Source organism: Chinchilla lanigera, unplaced genomic scaffold (assembly GCF_000276665.1).
Source record: "Chinchilla lanigera isolate Chin_1 unplaced genomic scaffold, ChiLan1.0 scaffold00051, whole genome shotgun sequence".
In the NCBI taxonomy this organism is placed as follows: domain Eukaryota; kingdom Metazoa; phylum Chordata; class Mammalia; order Rodentia; family Chinchillidae; genus Chinchilla; species Chinchilla lanigera.
This window is the reverse complement of record NW_004955452.1, coordinates 17,524,822-17,538,786: the sequence shown is the minus strand read 5'-3', so window position 1 is coordinate 17,538,786 and position 13,965 is coordinate 17,524,822. Positions and strand designations below refer to the sequence as shown.

Sequence of the window (13,965 nt, the reverse complement as noted above, 5' to 3'; positions counted from 1 at the left end):
CCTTGTTAAGTGTACATTAACATAATAAAACTAATAAAATTAAAAGTAATAATTCATCAATAGAAGTATTTCTAAAAAATGTGGGCATTATATACCTCCCATAATGCTCCTTTAAACAAAATTTGAAGAGGCTGGGGATTTAGCTCAGTGGCACAGTGCCTGCCTGGCAAGCATGAGGTCATGAGTTTGATTCCCGGTACTGGAAAAAAATAAAATAAATAAAATTTGGCATTAAGCTGGGCGTGGTGGTACACACCTGTAATCCCAGCACTCAGGAGGCTGAGGCAGGAGGATCGGTTTCAAGTTCAAGGCCAGCCTGGGCTACAAAGTGAGCTCAAGGCCAGCCTGAATTGCATAGCAAGACCCTGTCTCAAAAAGACAAAAAAAAAAAAAATTGGCATTAGGACTTGCCTTGTTAGATATGTTGCACTTGGCCCCTACCTGTCTGTGGTGTGTTTTGTTTAGGGTGCTTTTGGGTACAACAGGTTTTTTGTTTTGTTTTCTTGTACTTCTGGAGATGAAACCCAGAGCACTGCACACACTAATCACATGCTCTACCCCTGAGCTACACCCTCAGCCCCAGATTTGTTTTTTAATAGCTTTATTGAGATGTAATTCAAATATTTACAGTTCAGCCATTTAAAATACGTAATTTAATGTCCTTTGGTATATTACATTATTAATTTTTTAAAGTTATGGTAAGAGATATCCTAAGGTCTGCCCTTTTTGTTATTATTGTTGTTTTGTCTCACTGTATAGATCAGGCTGGCTTTGAACTAACAGTGATCTTCCTGCCTCAACCTCCGAAGTGTTGGGATTAGAGTCATTTGTCACCATGCCTGGCAGTTTTTCAGTCTTTCTGATTGATGCATAAAGCTATTTTCCTTTTAATATTTTTCTTCCCCTTTTTTTCTAATTTTTAAAAAGTTTTGTTTTTCATTCGTGTGCTTTTTATCTACTTGGATGTTCTGTGCTTGAGTCTGTTTCTGGGTTATTCTGTGCAATTGATTTATTTGTCTATCACTGCTCCATTGTTTTACTTACTGTAGTAACTTTTACCTAACTCTTCTAGTCTTGGGAGTTCTTGGGCTTTTCTTGTTTCATCTGAATTTTAGAAGTAGGTTATTATCAGATTCCATCACAAATCATCTGGAAGGCTGGGGGTGTGTATAGCTCAGTGATAGAGCACTTGCCTAGCATGTACAAGGCCCTGAGTTCAATCCCCAGTGCACTGCCGGAAAGAAAAAAATCCTGGGATTTCAGTGAGAATTCCTTAGTGTTTCAGTGTCACCTCAGCAAGTCTTCCTGTGCACTTTTGCTCTCCTTGTGCCCTGGAGCAGCAACTCCCCTGTAAACTGTACCCTCCTCGGATAGCTGGCATATCTTAATTTTTACAGACTTAGTGAGGCAAAATATTTTTTATTCCAGCCCAGTTCTATGGGGCACATGACAGCGCTCTGTACATCCATATACAACAGACAACAGCGTAGTGGTAAAGACTGGAGCTAGGCTGCCTCTGGCTCTGTGTCTCTGTGCAGTATGACACAGGCTGAGCTGAAAGTGCCTCATTTGCAAACATTTGGATGGTAATAGACTCTTATGGAGTCAGATAGGATTAAATAGGTTATATGAATAAAATACTTAGAGTAGACCTGGTAAATGGGAAGTGCTGTAGAAGCCACATTGTTCTCTCTAAGCCACATGGCTTAGGGCAGGCTCAGGTGGCAAAGACTCGTCTCAGTGGCCGTGGCCTGTGGCTGGACAGCTGGCCTTTCTCGTGCTTCAGTGTCGCACATTGCCAGGTGTGTGGACTCTGGTTGAGGCTCTTCGCTTACCTTCATTGCAGCTCTGTAGCTCAGGGAGCATTGCTGAGCCTCTCCAAAGCGCCCTTCAGTGGTTTGTGAGTTGATGCGAATACAAACTGCTTCTACTCTGTGTTCCTCCTGAGGAACTTCTGCCTCCCTAGCACCCACTCTAGTCCTCCTCCAGCCCTTAGCCGTCCCACGTGTACCAGGCTTTTTACCAAACAAAATATCCCTCCTGCTTCCTCCCTCCCCTTCTTAGCTTTTCCTTCTCATGTGAAAAAGTAGCTGATGACGACTATCTTCACTCTTTCCTTCTATTAGGCCTCCCTACTGCAGTTCTGGGTCCTGGGTCCTGGCCTAGTATTCGCTTCCTTACCTTGTTTACTTGAGTGGTGATTGGCTACATCTGAAAGGCGCATGAGCTCAGCGCTCCTGACTTTTCAGCATCAGGTGTTATCCCCCCTGCCCTCCCCCCACCCGCCGCAGCCCTGCCCTGTATGGGGATCAAACCCAGGACCTCCTCTGTCTTGTGAACTTTTATAGATAGAAGTCTTGCTTCTTTTTATTTTTTGTTTAAAGAGACATGAGAGGGCCAAGGATATCACTCAGCGGCACAGTGCCTGCCTGGTAAGCATGAGGTCTTGAGTTTGATTCCTGGTACCAAAAAACAAAGCAAACAAAGCAAGAATTTATTAGAGATAGATGTGGGATGCACTCAAGAACAGGTGCTCAGAGAAATGAGACACAGTACACTCAGGAACCCAGAGTCAGAACTGCTCAAGGGAGCAGCTGTGCTGTTTTCTGTCATGTCCAGAACAAATGTCCTTGTTTCTGGAACATGGCTATTGTAACAACAGATAGGGAAGCAGAAAAAGAAGGTGTACACATAGCTAGGTTTTACTCAAAAATTTACCTCAGAGATCTATATATCTAGGGAAGCTATAGTACACACACAAAGAATTCATAGAGTTTGAAAAATCTGAAAATTTTGCTTAACAAGTACAGTTTGCATCAAGGAAGACAGAGGCCATGCACTACCACCCCCATGTGGTGTTTCCTCTCCCTGGTAAGTAATATCAGAGAGAAAAAATTAAAAGGATTGAGTTTTCTGACAGACGAAAGCCTGAATAGAAAGGAAGGACAAGGAGGGGATTATTGTTTTCTTGGAGAGAGGAAGAAAAAAGCAAACCAGCAGACTCCTTCTTGGTCTGAGTCCATAGACCTCACCAGGTCCCATGGACAGTGCCAGGGAGCACCTGATGGACCACTTGAATCTGCATGGCTAAGGACAGGACCCCAGCCACCCAAAAGGGGAACCGTGCTGTCACATGGAGTGAGCTCATGCCCTATGTCATTTTAGAGAATGAGAGAGACCAAAAGAATAGTTTAGAGAAACTCCCTCAAACTAAATATGTGTAGGTACCCAGATGGCTTTCTCCAGTATGACCTGGAGGCCGGTTCTCTGCAGTGTGTCTCAGCATTGGCTTTCCCATGCTGGGTGCATAAGAAACTTCACTGGAGACTCTGGATAGGGTCTCCATCCTTATTTTGTCATTGGATGAGCAAGATTGTTAAGGGCGCCATCTAACCTGGGCTGGGTGTGGTGCTAAACTAAAGGAACCCCGCACTCACCTCCTAACACATCGTCCTGTTCCTGGTGAGAGGGATCAAGTGCCTCTTGTCTTCAGTGCTTTTATATACAAGCACTCATTCTCTAGGGGCTTAGGAGTCTCTAGCTACTGGGAAAGAAATTTAAAAATACCCCATAGCTGTACAGGAAGAGAAAGGGGAAAGATAAGCTATGCTTCAGCAGCAAAGGGGTTTGGAGAAAACTATGCTTCAGAGAAAAAGTATGCTTCAAAGGGCCAAGAGATTGGGGCAAAATGGCCAAGAAAGAAAATAATGAAATAAGTCTCTTGGCTGGACTTACCAAACCAAAGCTGAGATCTCTGCAGTTTCTATGTCTCTTTTTAGGTCCCTTTGTGGCTGCCAAGATAAATGTCACCAGGTTGGGTCTGGGAGGTCGCCGAGGCTGAAATAAAGCACATACCCACTCTTTTAAAATAAATTCTTAGGTTCCATGACTTCCAGCATAAAAAAAAGAATTTTTAGGGTGCATCAGTAAGAGATAACGAGGCAGATTTATTGGAGGGGAATACAGGGTGCACTCAAGCGGCGTGCGGGTGAGCTCAAAGGAGACACCGCCTTCAACCTATCAGAGGCCGAGGCCTCGGGGTGCCCATGCCCTGGGGCATGCGCCGGGGCATACACCGAGTGTTCAGACTAATAGGCACCGTGGTCACGTCTGTCCCTTTTTCTCCCTGCAGCCTGGTACAAGCAGAATACTGGCATGATCCCATAAATGAGGGGCATACGCCGAGTGTTCAGACTGATAGGCACCATGGTCACGTCTGTCCCTTTTTCTCCCTGCAGCCTGGTACAAGCAGAATACTGGCATGATCCCATAAACGAGGATGTGTACCGCAAACACAGCATTTTCCTGGCAGATATAAATCAGGAAAGGGTAAGTCATCAACCAGTCTCCCGTAGTTAGGCATTCATTTTTCTGCTGGGACATTGAGAACAAGTTAGCAGCAACTATTTACCCAGACTGTCCAGGGAAGAAGCCAGGAGCCAGAAATTTCAGTTTGGGGGAAGCAATGCTCATGAGACTCAGCTTGTTTTAAGGAGGCTGGAGTTCATTTGGCCTCCCCCTTGAAGTCTCTCTCTCCCCCAGTGTGGGAGCTGCAGGACGAGGTCTACAGAGTGCTAGCTGCCTTCTGCGGGGAGCCTTCCTGGTGTGCCCATTAGGACAGATTTTCTCAGGAGAGAGACTTAACTAGAAGAGATACTGCAGAGGGCACTCCTCGTGTTGCAGAAATGGGCATGGTTTGGGGAGGTTTTGGTAAGCTGGATGGCTCAGTTTGTATTTGGATTATCTGGGTGGAGCTTTTGATATTTTATTGAAGAGAGTATTTGAAGGGGAAAAAATCAAATCAAACCAGAAAACAGTATGGAAGAGTATAACAGAACCACCCAGAATTTGCTGTTTATTTTCCCCTGGTGAGAAGCTTTTAACGTACATGGTAGATAACCTGTGGAGTGTGGACAGATTCCTGGTAGCACCTTTTGCCATAGTTGGTGGCATGTCAGTGAGATAGGATGGTCCGGAAGGTTTGGTGAGGACCCTGGGATGGACGCCCAGACTCGGGAGACCAGAGCCCTGAGAGTCTGCCCCCTCTGTTGGAACCTGACAGTACTGATGCTGAGGTCGTGCTGGCCTTTCTTCCAGAGCACCAATGAGACCTACAAGAAAAACCTGATGGCCCTGAAGAAGTTTGTGATGGTGAAGTTCCTCAACGATAGCATTGTGGACCCTGTAGACTCTGAGGTGAGAGACTGCCTGGGCCATAGCATGGAAGGGAGCTGTAGGAGTCAGCAGCGCCATCGTATTGCTGCCTGCTGTGCTAAAGCCTCCCGTCCCCAGCACCAGCCTTTGTAGATGGGTTCTGCGGTCCACAAGTGGGACAGGATTGTAGTCCCCCAGTTCCATTCCAAACTTACATGTAAAAGTATGGGATTACATTGCCTGAGGTGAGGGCCTGTAATTTTAATCCTATTTCAGAGATCTCTATGACCTGAAAAGGTTTAGAATCACTAGCAGAAAGGTCTGCCTTGACTTGGCTTCATCTCCCTGTAGTCCTTCTAGCTTCCCCTCCCCTCACTCCGACTTCATACACTCTCTGATCCAGCTATGTCGTAGCACTTGGCATGTTCCTGGCTTGGCATGTGCTTTCTCTTGCATGTGGCTGGCTTCTCCACCTGACATATTGATAATTATCTGTCAAACATAATTGTCACTTCCTCTAGATGTCATCCTGCTCCAAGCAGAATTTCCTCCCTTTTTTATAGGATTACCAGCTTCTATGAAAGCCCTCCTCATGTTGTCAGATCAGCAGGGCTGGCAACCTGAGGGCTGTGAGCCAGCTCCAGCTGGCCATTTTTGGATAGCTTGTGAACAAAGCATTTTTCCATATTTAAATGGTTGGAAAAAATGCAAAGAATATGTTATGATGTGAAAATTATGTGAAACTCAGATTTCCACTGTCATAAGTGAAGTTTCATTGGGATACAATCATATACATTTTTTTTCTTTTTTTTAGGACAGGAGAGATATTTTTGTTCTTGCAGTAATAAGGATTAAACCCAAGGATTTTGCACTGAACAACTTTCCCAGCACTATTTATTTTTTTGCAACAGGGTCTTGCTAAATTGCCCAGACTATACTTAAACCCGAAGTCCTCCTGCCTCAGTCTCCCAGAGTGCTGGGATTATAGGCATGCACCGCCCTGCCTGACCAGCATACTCATGTTTTACATATAGTCTGTAGCAGTTTTGTGTTATAGGGGTAGTTGCAGCCATATGGCCCTTACAGCCTAAATATTTTGTATCTGGCCTTTACAGGAAAAAATGTTTGCTGACCCTATGGTAGATAGTGAATTGTTTCTATGCTTTGCTAGGCTGGGAGCTTCTTGGGAAAAAGCATCATATACTCACCCTCGAATGGCTAGAGTTCAGCACCGGGATTCTCAGAGTTGGTATACAGTAAAAGCAGCAGAAGTTTTGGAGCAATGCACAGCTCTTGGGAAAGATTTAACTTACACTTTAGGATTGGCTTTTATTTTATTTATTTTGTTTCTTGATGTTTTTGAGATGGGGGTCTTGCTAAGTGGTTCAGGCTGCTTTGTACTCACTGTGTAGCCCATGCTGGCCTTGAACTCAGAGATCCTCTTTCCTCAGCCTCTTTAAGTGCTGGGCTTACAGGCATGCACCACCACACCCAGCTAGGATTGGCTTTGAAATAAAAGTGAGTTAAGACATAGCCTTTAAAACAAAAGACATGCCCCCGCTTCCCCACTCCCCTCCCCCGCCAAGGCAAGGTCTTACCATGTCGTACAGGCTGGCCTCAAATCCATGGTGATCCCTGTGCCTCAGTCTCCCAAGTCCTGGGATTACAGACATGTGCCACCATACTCAGCTCCCATTCTTGCTTGCTATACATAGCTTTATGATGTTCGCTTTGTTGGTAGTCTTTGGTACAAGCCAGTTTCAAATGAGGTCGGCAGTGTATACTGGGTGTCTTTGGTCTGACCTGATTTTTCTTCCTCCTCTTCTGCAGTGGTTTGGATTTTACAGAAGTGGTCAAGGCAAGGAGACTATTCCCCTACAGGAGACCACTCTGTATACAGAGGTAACTAGGAGGGAGACACCTTGGGAGGAGGGTGCTGTCCCATTTGGCTCCTGGTTCCTGATGGTGCTGGGTTCTCAGGTGCAAGAGCCCTGCACTGTCTGCCCCAGGGCACTAGGTGCTCACAAGCTCCTCACTTATGTCTGATGCAAGGCCTGTTGGGCATGGCTCTGGTTTATAGAAATTTACCACATCTTAAGGAAAGACCAGTGTCCTATGACTTCCATGGAAAATCAAGGAAAACATCATCTCTAAAGTTTTCCTTTTAAAGAAAAGATTGGGCCAGAGTGGTGGTGAATGCCTGTAATCCCAGCACTCGGGAGGTTGAGGCAGGATTGTTATGAGTTTGAGGCCAGCCTGGGCTACACAGTAAAACTGTCTCAAAAAAGAAAAAGAAAAAAAAAAAAGGTTGCAACTTGCTGCTGGTTTGGAGGTTCGGTTTGCCACAAATCTAAGAAGCCCCCAGATGAAAGAAAACATGCAAGAAAGGAATACCACTTTATAGCAGTCATAGATGTAGGAGAAGTTCTGCTTTTAAATCAGACCTTGGTAGTTTAGGCGTATAGCTCAGTGGTAAGAGTACGTGGTTAGCATGCTGGTGTCGATCCCCAACATCAAAAATAGATCAGTTAATTCGGTATTGACAAGGGGAATAATTTCTCCTGCAGGAAGGTAAATGGAATTGAGTTTTCTTTAGCACTAGGTCCTATTTCTCGAGAAGTGGCAATTTTCACCACTTTGCTATAGGCCTGCCAAGCCCGAAGGAATTTATATTGGAGATAGACTGTCTCACAAATACACGAGGCTATCACTGGATCAGTCAACTTCCACTAGATTTCCTCCACTAATTCCAGAGGTCATTTTCTCCTCTTAGATTTCTTTCTTGCATTTGGTGTCCCAGCTTAGGTGAGGTTAAAAAAAGCTCGGTTCTGCTAAGAATTCAGGAAATTACAGCTAGAACTTCTTATTGTGAAGGTCAAACTGGTGGTAGCCACAGCAGAAGTGCCATTTTGGCCCTGCCATGGCTGCTCATTTTCCCACCTAGAGGTGGGTTCTGTGGTACCCAGGTTGTGGGTGGCGTTTTCAATTGGAGTATATGGAATTGTTTCAGGTTTGTGATCTAAGGATTGGCCATGTCTTACCTTAAAATGTTACCTAGTTTTCTCCTGACTTTGGCTTGGTCCTACTTTGGCTTATCCCACGCTGTTTTTCAGTTTTATTTGTGGGTTGCCTGTCTGTGGACAAACCTGAAATTAAGGGCTAAGAAAATAACTCAGAAGCTCATGGGCGGCTTTGAGTTTGATCCCCAGCTGGGTACAAAGCAACAAAAAGACTATGACTGTATAGAACAGTCTCAACTGTGCGTACATTTTTAATGCTTAGAAACAGGAGGATGTACCCTTTTTGACATTTTCAACAGTATACCTCTACTTTAATACTGATAGACGAAACTGCATTTTGAGATTATATCTCAAGCTTACGTTGTATTACTTTACTCTAAAACCTTTCATTAAACCTCAATTATGGACTTTCTCTCTGTAGGACCGCCTGGGGCTAAAGGAAATGGACAAAGCTGGAAAGCTAGTGTTTCTGGCTACAGAAGGGGACCATCTTCAGCTGTCCAACAAATGGTTTTATGCCCACATCATACCCTTCCTTGAATGAAGCCCTCACAGTTTATAACAGAGCTCAGAAAGCCCCTAACTCTTCCAAGCCACTTGAAAGTTTTCTTCCTGGCCAATCCTGAGCTCAGATCAGCTTGCAGCTAATCCTTCTCTTCTGTTACCATCTAACATGCCCTACTTGGAAAGATCTAAGATCCGAATCTTATCCTTTGCTGCCTATCACCATATGGTGTTGAATTCAAGTTTAATTAGTTAATAACAAAGGAGATTGTTTTACAACCTTGTGATGTGGTCAAGCTGTCTCAGGAAAAGGAATCTGCTAGGCATCAGTGCCAGAACTGTATCCAGGCCCAGGGGAGACTGAACAAACTAAAGCAGTGGGGTCAGTGGGGGGCGGGGGAACATCTGGCCACATTTGAGGCAAATAGAAGGCCAAGACTTGGGTGTGAGGTACTACATAAATACCATCTCAGCGTTACTGGTGGAGCTTTAACTAGTGCTCAGAAAGGTATTGCTTGGGGTGTTTGTGCGTAATTTAAGTCTGCTTTCTTGAGTCATGTTGCCTTCGATAGTATCTTAGCAATTACTAGGCAGAGCCCACCAGCCCACAATCTTGCCTCTCCAGAGCTCGTTTTGTCTTCTCAGGTAGTGATAAATTAGTTGCTGTTATAAAAGGAAGGGAAGTAGTTTTAAGTGGGGTTGCTTTGGAGCAGAAGCATACATCTTGCGTAACTTAGTACGTTGGGGAAGGGGTGATGAAACAGACGAGGGTGAAAATGAAGCAGCCAGTGTTTCCTGCTCCATCTTTTATTAATCTACCCTTACCATGCACCTAGCAGCCTGGATGCTAATCACTGTGGCTGGCTTTAGCAGAAAAATAGGAGGAATGTAAACAGACCAGGCTTTCTAACCTCTAGCCCTAAAAACCATACTTACCAGCATCCTCCAAACTGATGCTATGTTCTGTGAGGACAAAAATAAAAAAACACCACTTGAAGAGGCAGGAAGCTTGAGGCAGAATGATTGTATGTTCAGTACAACTGGGGCAACTTTTTTTGAGGGTCTGGCTTTGTGGTCCACACTGGGCCTGAACTATGTAGTCCAGGCTGTTATCCAACTCCCAGTGATCCTTTCGCCTCCATCTTCCGAGTCCTGGGATTACAGGTGTGAGCCAACATGCTCAGCTAGCTCAGCTGGGGCAATTTAACAAAACACTATCTCAGAATATAAAGGGTTGAGGATGTAGCTCAGTGTCAGAGTGCCTTCCTAGGATACACAAGGCTCTGGGTTCAATACATAAGACCTCAAAAACAAAAAAGAGTTTAAAGATTATTCCCTACTTCTTTCACCTCTAGGATTAGACTAAGGACTGAGAATTCTCTATGGTTAGTAATGAAACTAACAATTAATCTGCTGCTTCCTACCTTTCTTGAGTATGGAAGTTTTCGCTCCCACCTGAAGACCTGTCAACATGTTTTGGATGGTTTTTTTTCTTTTGTCTTTTTGAGACAGGGTTTCCCTATGCAGTTCAGGCTGGCCTTGAGCTCACTTTGTAACCCAGGCAGGTGTCAAACTTGAAACAATCCTCCTGCCTCAGCCTCCCGAGTGCTGTGATTACAGGCGTGCCATCAGCAAATTCTGGGTGACTTCTATAGAGTGCCAGTTTGGAAATAATCAAGCTGTTTTCATCAAAGTACTGCAGACTCAGTGGTGCAAGCACCTGCCTAGCAAACGCCAGGTCATGAGTTCGATTCCTGATACCGCAAAAAAAAAAGTTTTGGGAACTGGGGATATAGCTTAGCGGCATAAGCGCCTAACTAGCAGGCGCAAGGTCGTGAGTTCGATCTCTGGTACCGCAAAAAAAAAAAAAAAAGGAAGTACTGCACAATTTACCCTTTTTTTTCTCTCTCAAGTGTCAAAAGATATGAATTAAGGGTAAGAACTGGGGAGGGGTATGAAAATAATTTTATGAGATTGTCTAAAATAAAGAGTAATTTCTCATCCTGGGTGTCATTTTTCTTTTCAATATTTTTACATCGTTGTATAGAAAACAGGTAAATAACACGTTTGGTATTAACTTTATTCTATTTTCTGTATAACTTTAAGTACATAAAGGTTTATTTCCACAGGCCTCAGGAAATGGGCAGAAGTCACAGGACAATCTCTCTTCCCACAAAAAGGTTGCATATTTTGTCCTACAGGGGGGAAAACTGAAACATTAGCAATGCTGAGCAAGGTTCTTACATAAATCAAGACCTAAAACCAGTCTGTAGTGATGGGTTTAGTTCTCAGATGCCTGGACAGAAGCCCTAAGTTATTCAATGTGACAGGCAAAAGGAGGCAGTACAGACAGGTGAGAGGCACCTAGCAGGGAGAAGGAATGCTGGACTCCTTGGAATGGCATGTTGTCTTTTAAAGTTGTCTCTGTTGGAAGGTGTTGTGTAGGAATCCCAGAGAGAGAGGGTCCCAGACTCCTTGAACTGGTCTGGATGAGGGCACTGCTGCTGCAGCTATGGTAGTACCAGCAATCTCAAGGTTGAGTCAGACCCAGGATGGAATGCAGAATAAAGGAATGCTTGTAGGAAGCACATTTGCTTGGAATGCTAGGCAGCCAAGCTTCAGCCTTTAATCCAGTATAACCCTTGCCTCACTTATGAACCGTGAAAAATTAGTTTGTACCACCCCTTGGAATCTCACTAGCTTCTACTACCTCCATGCTCATTGTTAGAAAAAGGTGAGTATGCACATTTTAATCTGTTAGTTCCTGGGACTGTCATACTCTTCCCAAAGGACTGACTGTTGGTCAGATAACCCCAAATGCTGAAAGCTAGAATGCACAAGTCCAGGTCTGCAGATCCTTAGGGGTGGAGTGGTGGTGTGGCTGCACTGACGTGAAGAGGCACCTTCCTGCAGAAGATGAGCTGACCTGCGATCCCACCCCAAATCTCAGCCTGAGGTATATTTCAGTGAAGGCAGGTAGCTGGGCTTCTCAGAGCAGAGAAGCAGTTTAAGAGCAGAAAGGTAGAGGAAATCTAGAAAAGAACCGTCTCGATCGATTTATCCCATGGTGTGAAGGGAGAGGGCGAAGGACCCACTGGCACTTTGCTTATCCCGCGATTTCTGTCACTGTGGTGACCAACTTCTGCCCATTCCATAGGGTCTTGAACTGCTCAGGAACTGGGAACTCATTCTGTAAATAAAGAAAATAGGCTGAAATCTAGGCTAGTCAGCTGGAGCACTGAATCGCACACTTCTTTCAATGCTTATTTCAAACAGCCCATCTGACCTGTGACCTTGGCAGACGGCTCATGGGGACCATGCACAGTACAGTGCCAGTCTCGCAGGGTGCTAGGACTTTCATTCCTTTTTACTGTTTGGTTTTGGGAGACAAGGTTCTGCTAGATCACTCAGGCTGGCCTCAAACCTGCTATGTAGCCCTTGTTGGGCTAAACTCACAATCTTGCCTCAGGCTGCTGAGTGCTAAAATTACAGTCCTGTACCACCAGATCTGGCTGGGGCGCTCATTCTTTTTTTTTTGGCTAGCCTGAGCGCAACTTAAGAGAGACAAAAATTGCCTCCTCTGGAGTTGTACTACGTGGGATTACCTTGCTTCTGTATACAATATTTTGCTTTTTGCATGCACTGTTAGGTTTTACCTACTGAGTGCCAAATATCCACCAAATAGCTTTTTCCAGTGCAAGAAACTAAGAAACTTACAAAATCACCGCCTTCTGTAGGGATGAGGATGTTCATTTCAGAAGATTTGGCACTGACTATCTCACAATCCAGGGAATTCTTGCTCAGGTAAACGTGGCAGCCATCTGTTTTGTTAATGGAAATGGTTGGCACTTTACCCATTACCTGCAGAGAAAAACCAAGAAAACTGAGTCCCAGCTGGCGGGGAAGACAGTTGCAGGAGAAGCTTTCACTGTTTCACATGATTCACCAACAATATGAAAAGCTCCCAGGTGCACAACAGATACTGAATAGCGGGGGCAGGTTTGGATGTAGTCGGAAAGAGTTCCCTTAAAGAACCAACTCCTCCTCTGCCACATCCAAAGCAGCTCATCTTACAGACTATAGAATCAGATTCCTGCCAAAGTAACACCTGCGGGTCTGCTGTCTCTTTCAATTAATTCCTCAGGGACCAAAAGAAGGACCAACATATCAAGTTACCTGAACTTTGACATCTCTACTATTGATTATCTCCACAATGCCCACCACATCGTCAAATACCAGACCAAGTTTCTTACAGTTATCTAGGAGAAGAAAGAAAACAGGTCAACAGTGTGACTTTAAAGGAAGAGTAACATATTTAAGCCTCTTTAGGAAGATGGCTCTAGCCCTCTTAGGCTTTGAGCAGAACCTGCCTAGGATGGCAGCAAAAGCTTACCTACTATAATGGAGTTAATTTTGCCCTTGATTTGCAATGTTGTGTTGACACACTTGAATAAGTAAGCCACCTGTTTCAACTCTGTGTTATCAATCACCAGGTTAGAAACATTCTCCTGGTTTTCCTGTTAAAGAAACAACTCCAGATTCTTATCACAAAGTACAAACCAACAGAAATCACAGATTATCCCCAAACACTTTTTCTTACACTTTAAGCCAAAACCCTCCACTTATTTGTCTGAGCTGTTTAGATCCCTTGTTCCCACTCCTTCCTCCTGTCCAGGTATTTTTAACTCACCACTCTCCACTTCTTGCCCTCCAGTTCAAGGAGAGCAGGTTCCTTCTTTGTGGCTGGTTTGGCGGATGGACTGGTCTGGGGTTTAGGTGCAGAAAATGGTTTGGGGCCGCTGCGTACTGGACCACTCTGAGCCTTCAGGGCAGGATTCTTGTGAGTCTTCATATCATCAGATACATGCTTCAGGGCTGTAAGAACAACAATTAGCTTGTTCCTGTCCTTCATACCAAGGCTGAGGCAATCACCAATTCTGATTATCATAAACTGATCTGCATCAGAAAATTCAAAGCAAAAACTTAATATTCCCTTGAAAGCCACTCTGAAGAAATACTTTTATAATTTCCCTTCTCACCCAGGTTGTCTTCTTTTTTTTTTTTTTTTTTTCGGTACCGGGGATTGAACTCACGACCTTGCACTTGCCAGGGAGGCGCTTATGCGACTGAGCTATATCCCCAGCCCCTCACCCAGGTTGTATACATCGTTCAAATTTTAAAAAAGTAAAAGAACATGTCTGTGTTGGGGTATGGGAAGGGAGAAGAGAATGGATAAGTAAATGCACCAAAAAAAAATCTATAAAGGGGGCTGGGGATTTAGCTCAGC

At 44.4% G+C, this 13,965-nt stretch overlaps 2 protein-coding genes across 6 annotated transcripts in view; one reads left to right on the top strand and one right to left on the bottom strand.

Moving 5' to 3' along the window:
* Ppt1 (palmitoyl-protein thioesterase 1) overlaps positions 1 to 13,965 on the top strand; it is a 30,768-nt gene that overhangs the window by 10,326 nt on the left and 6,477 nt on the right. The window contains exons 6-9 of one of the 2 annotated variants that reach the window (XM_005395273.2): positions 4,239 to 4,329; positions 5,098 to 5,196; positions 6,985 to 7,056; positions 8,596 to 9,672. In XM_005395273.2, coding sequence (XP_005395330.1) covers positions 4,239 to 4,329; positions 5,098 to 5,196; positions 6,985 to 7,056; positions 8,596 to 8,718 — 385 coding nt within the window. In that variant the 3' untranslated portion in view covers positions 8,719 to 9,672. Of the gene's footprint in view, positions 1 to 4,238; positions 4,330 to 5,097; positions 5,197 to 6,984; positions 7,057 to 8,595; positions 9,673 to 13,965 lie in introns of those variants that run through there. The other variant, XM_013519551.1, reaches the window with a different exon arrangement.
* The window catches only part of Cap1 (CAP, adenylate cyclase-associated protein 1 (yeast)), a 24,520-nt gene continuing 21,292 nt past the window's right edge, over positions 10,738 to 13,965 (bottom strand). For all 4 annotated transcript variants that reach the window (XM_005395277.2, XM_013519550.1, XM_005395275.1 and 1 more), the window contains exons 9-13: positions 13,369 to 13,553; positions 13,072 to 13,195; positions 12,855 to 12,937; positions 12,396 to 12,539; positions 10,738 to 11,868 (exon numbers count right to left, since the gene is read on the bottom strand). In XM_005395277.2, the coding sequence (XP_005395334.1) occupies positions 11,785 to 11,868; positions 12,396 to 12,539; positions 12,855 to 12,937; positions 13,072 to 13,195; positions 13,369 to 13,553 (620 nt within the window). In that variant the 3' untranslated portion in view covers positions 10,738 to 11,784. The remainder of the gene's footprint in view (positions 11,869 to 12,395; positions 12,540 to 12,854; positions 12,938 to 13,071; positions 13,196 to 13,368; positions 13,554 to 13,965) is intronic.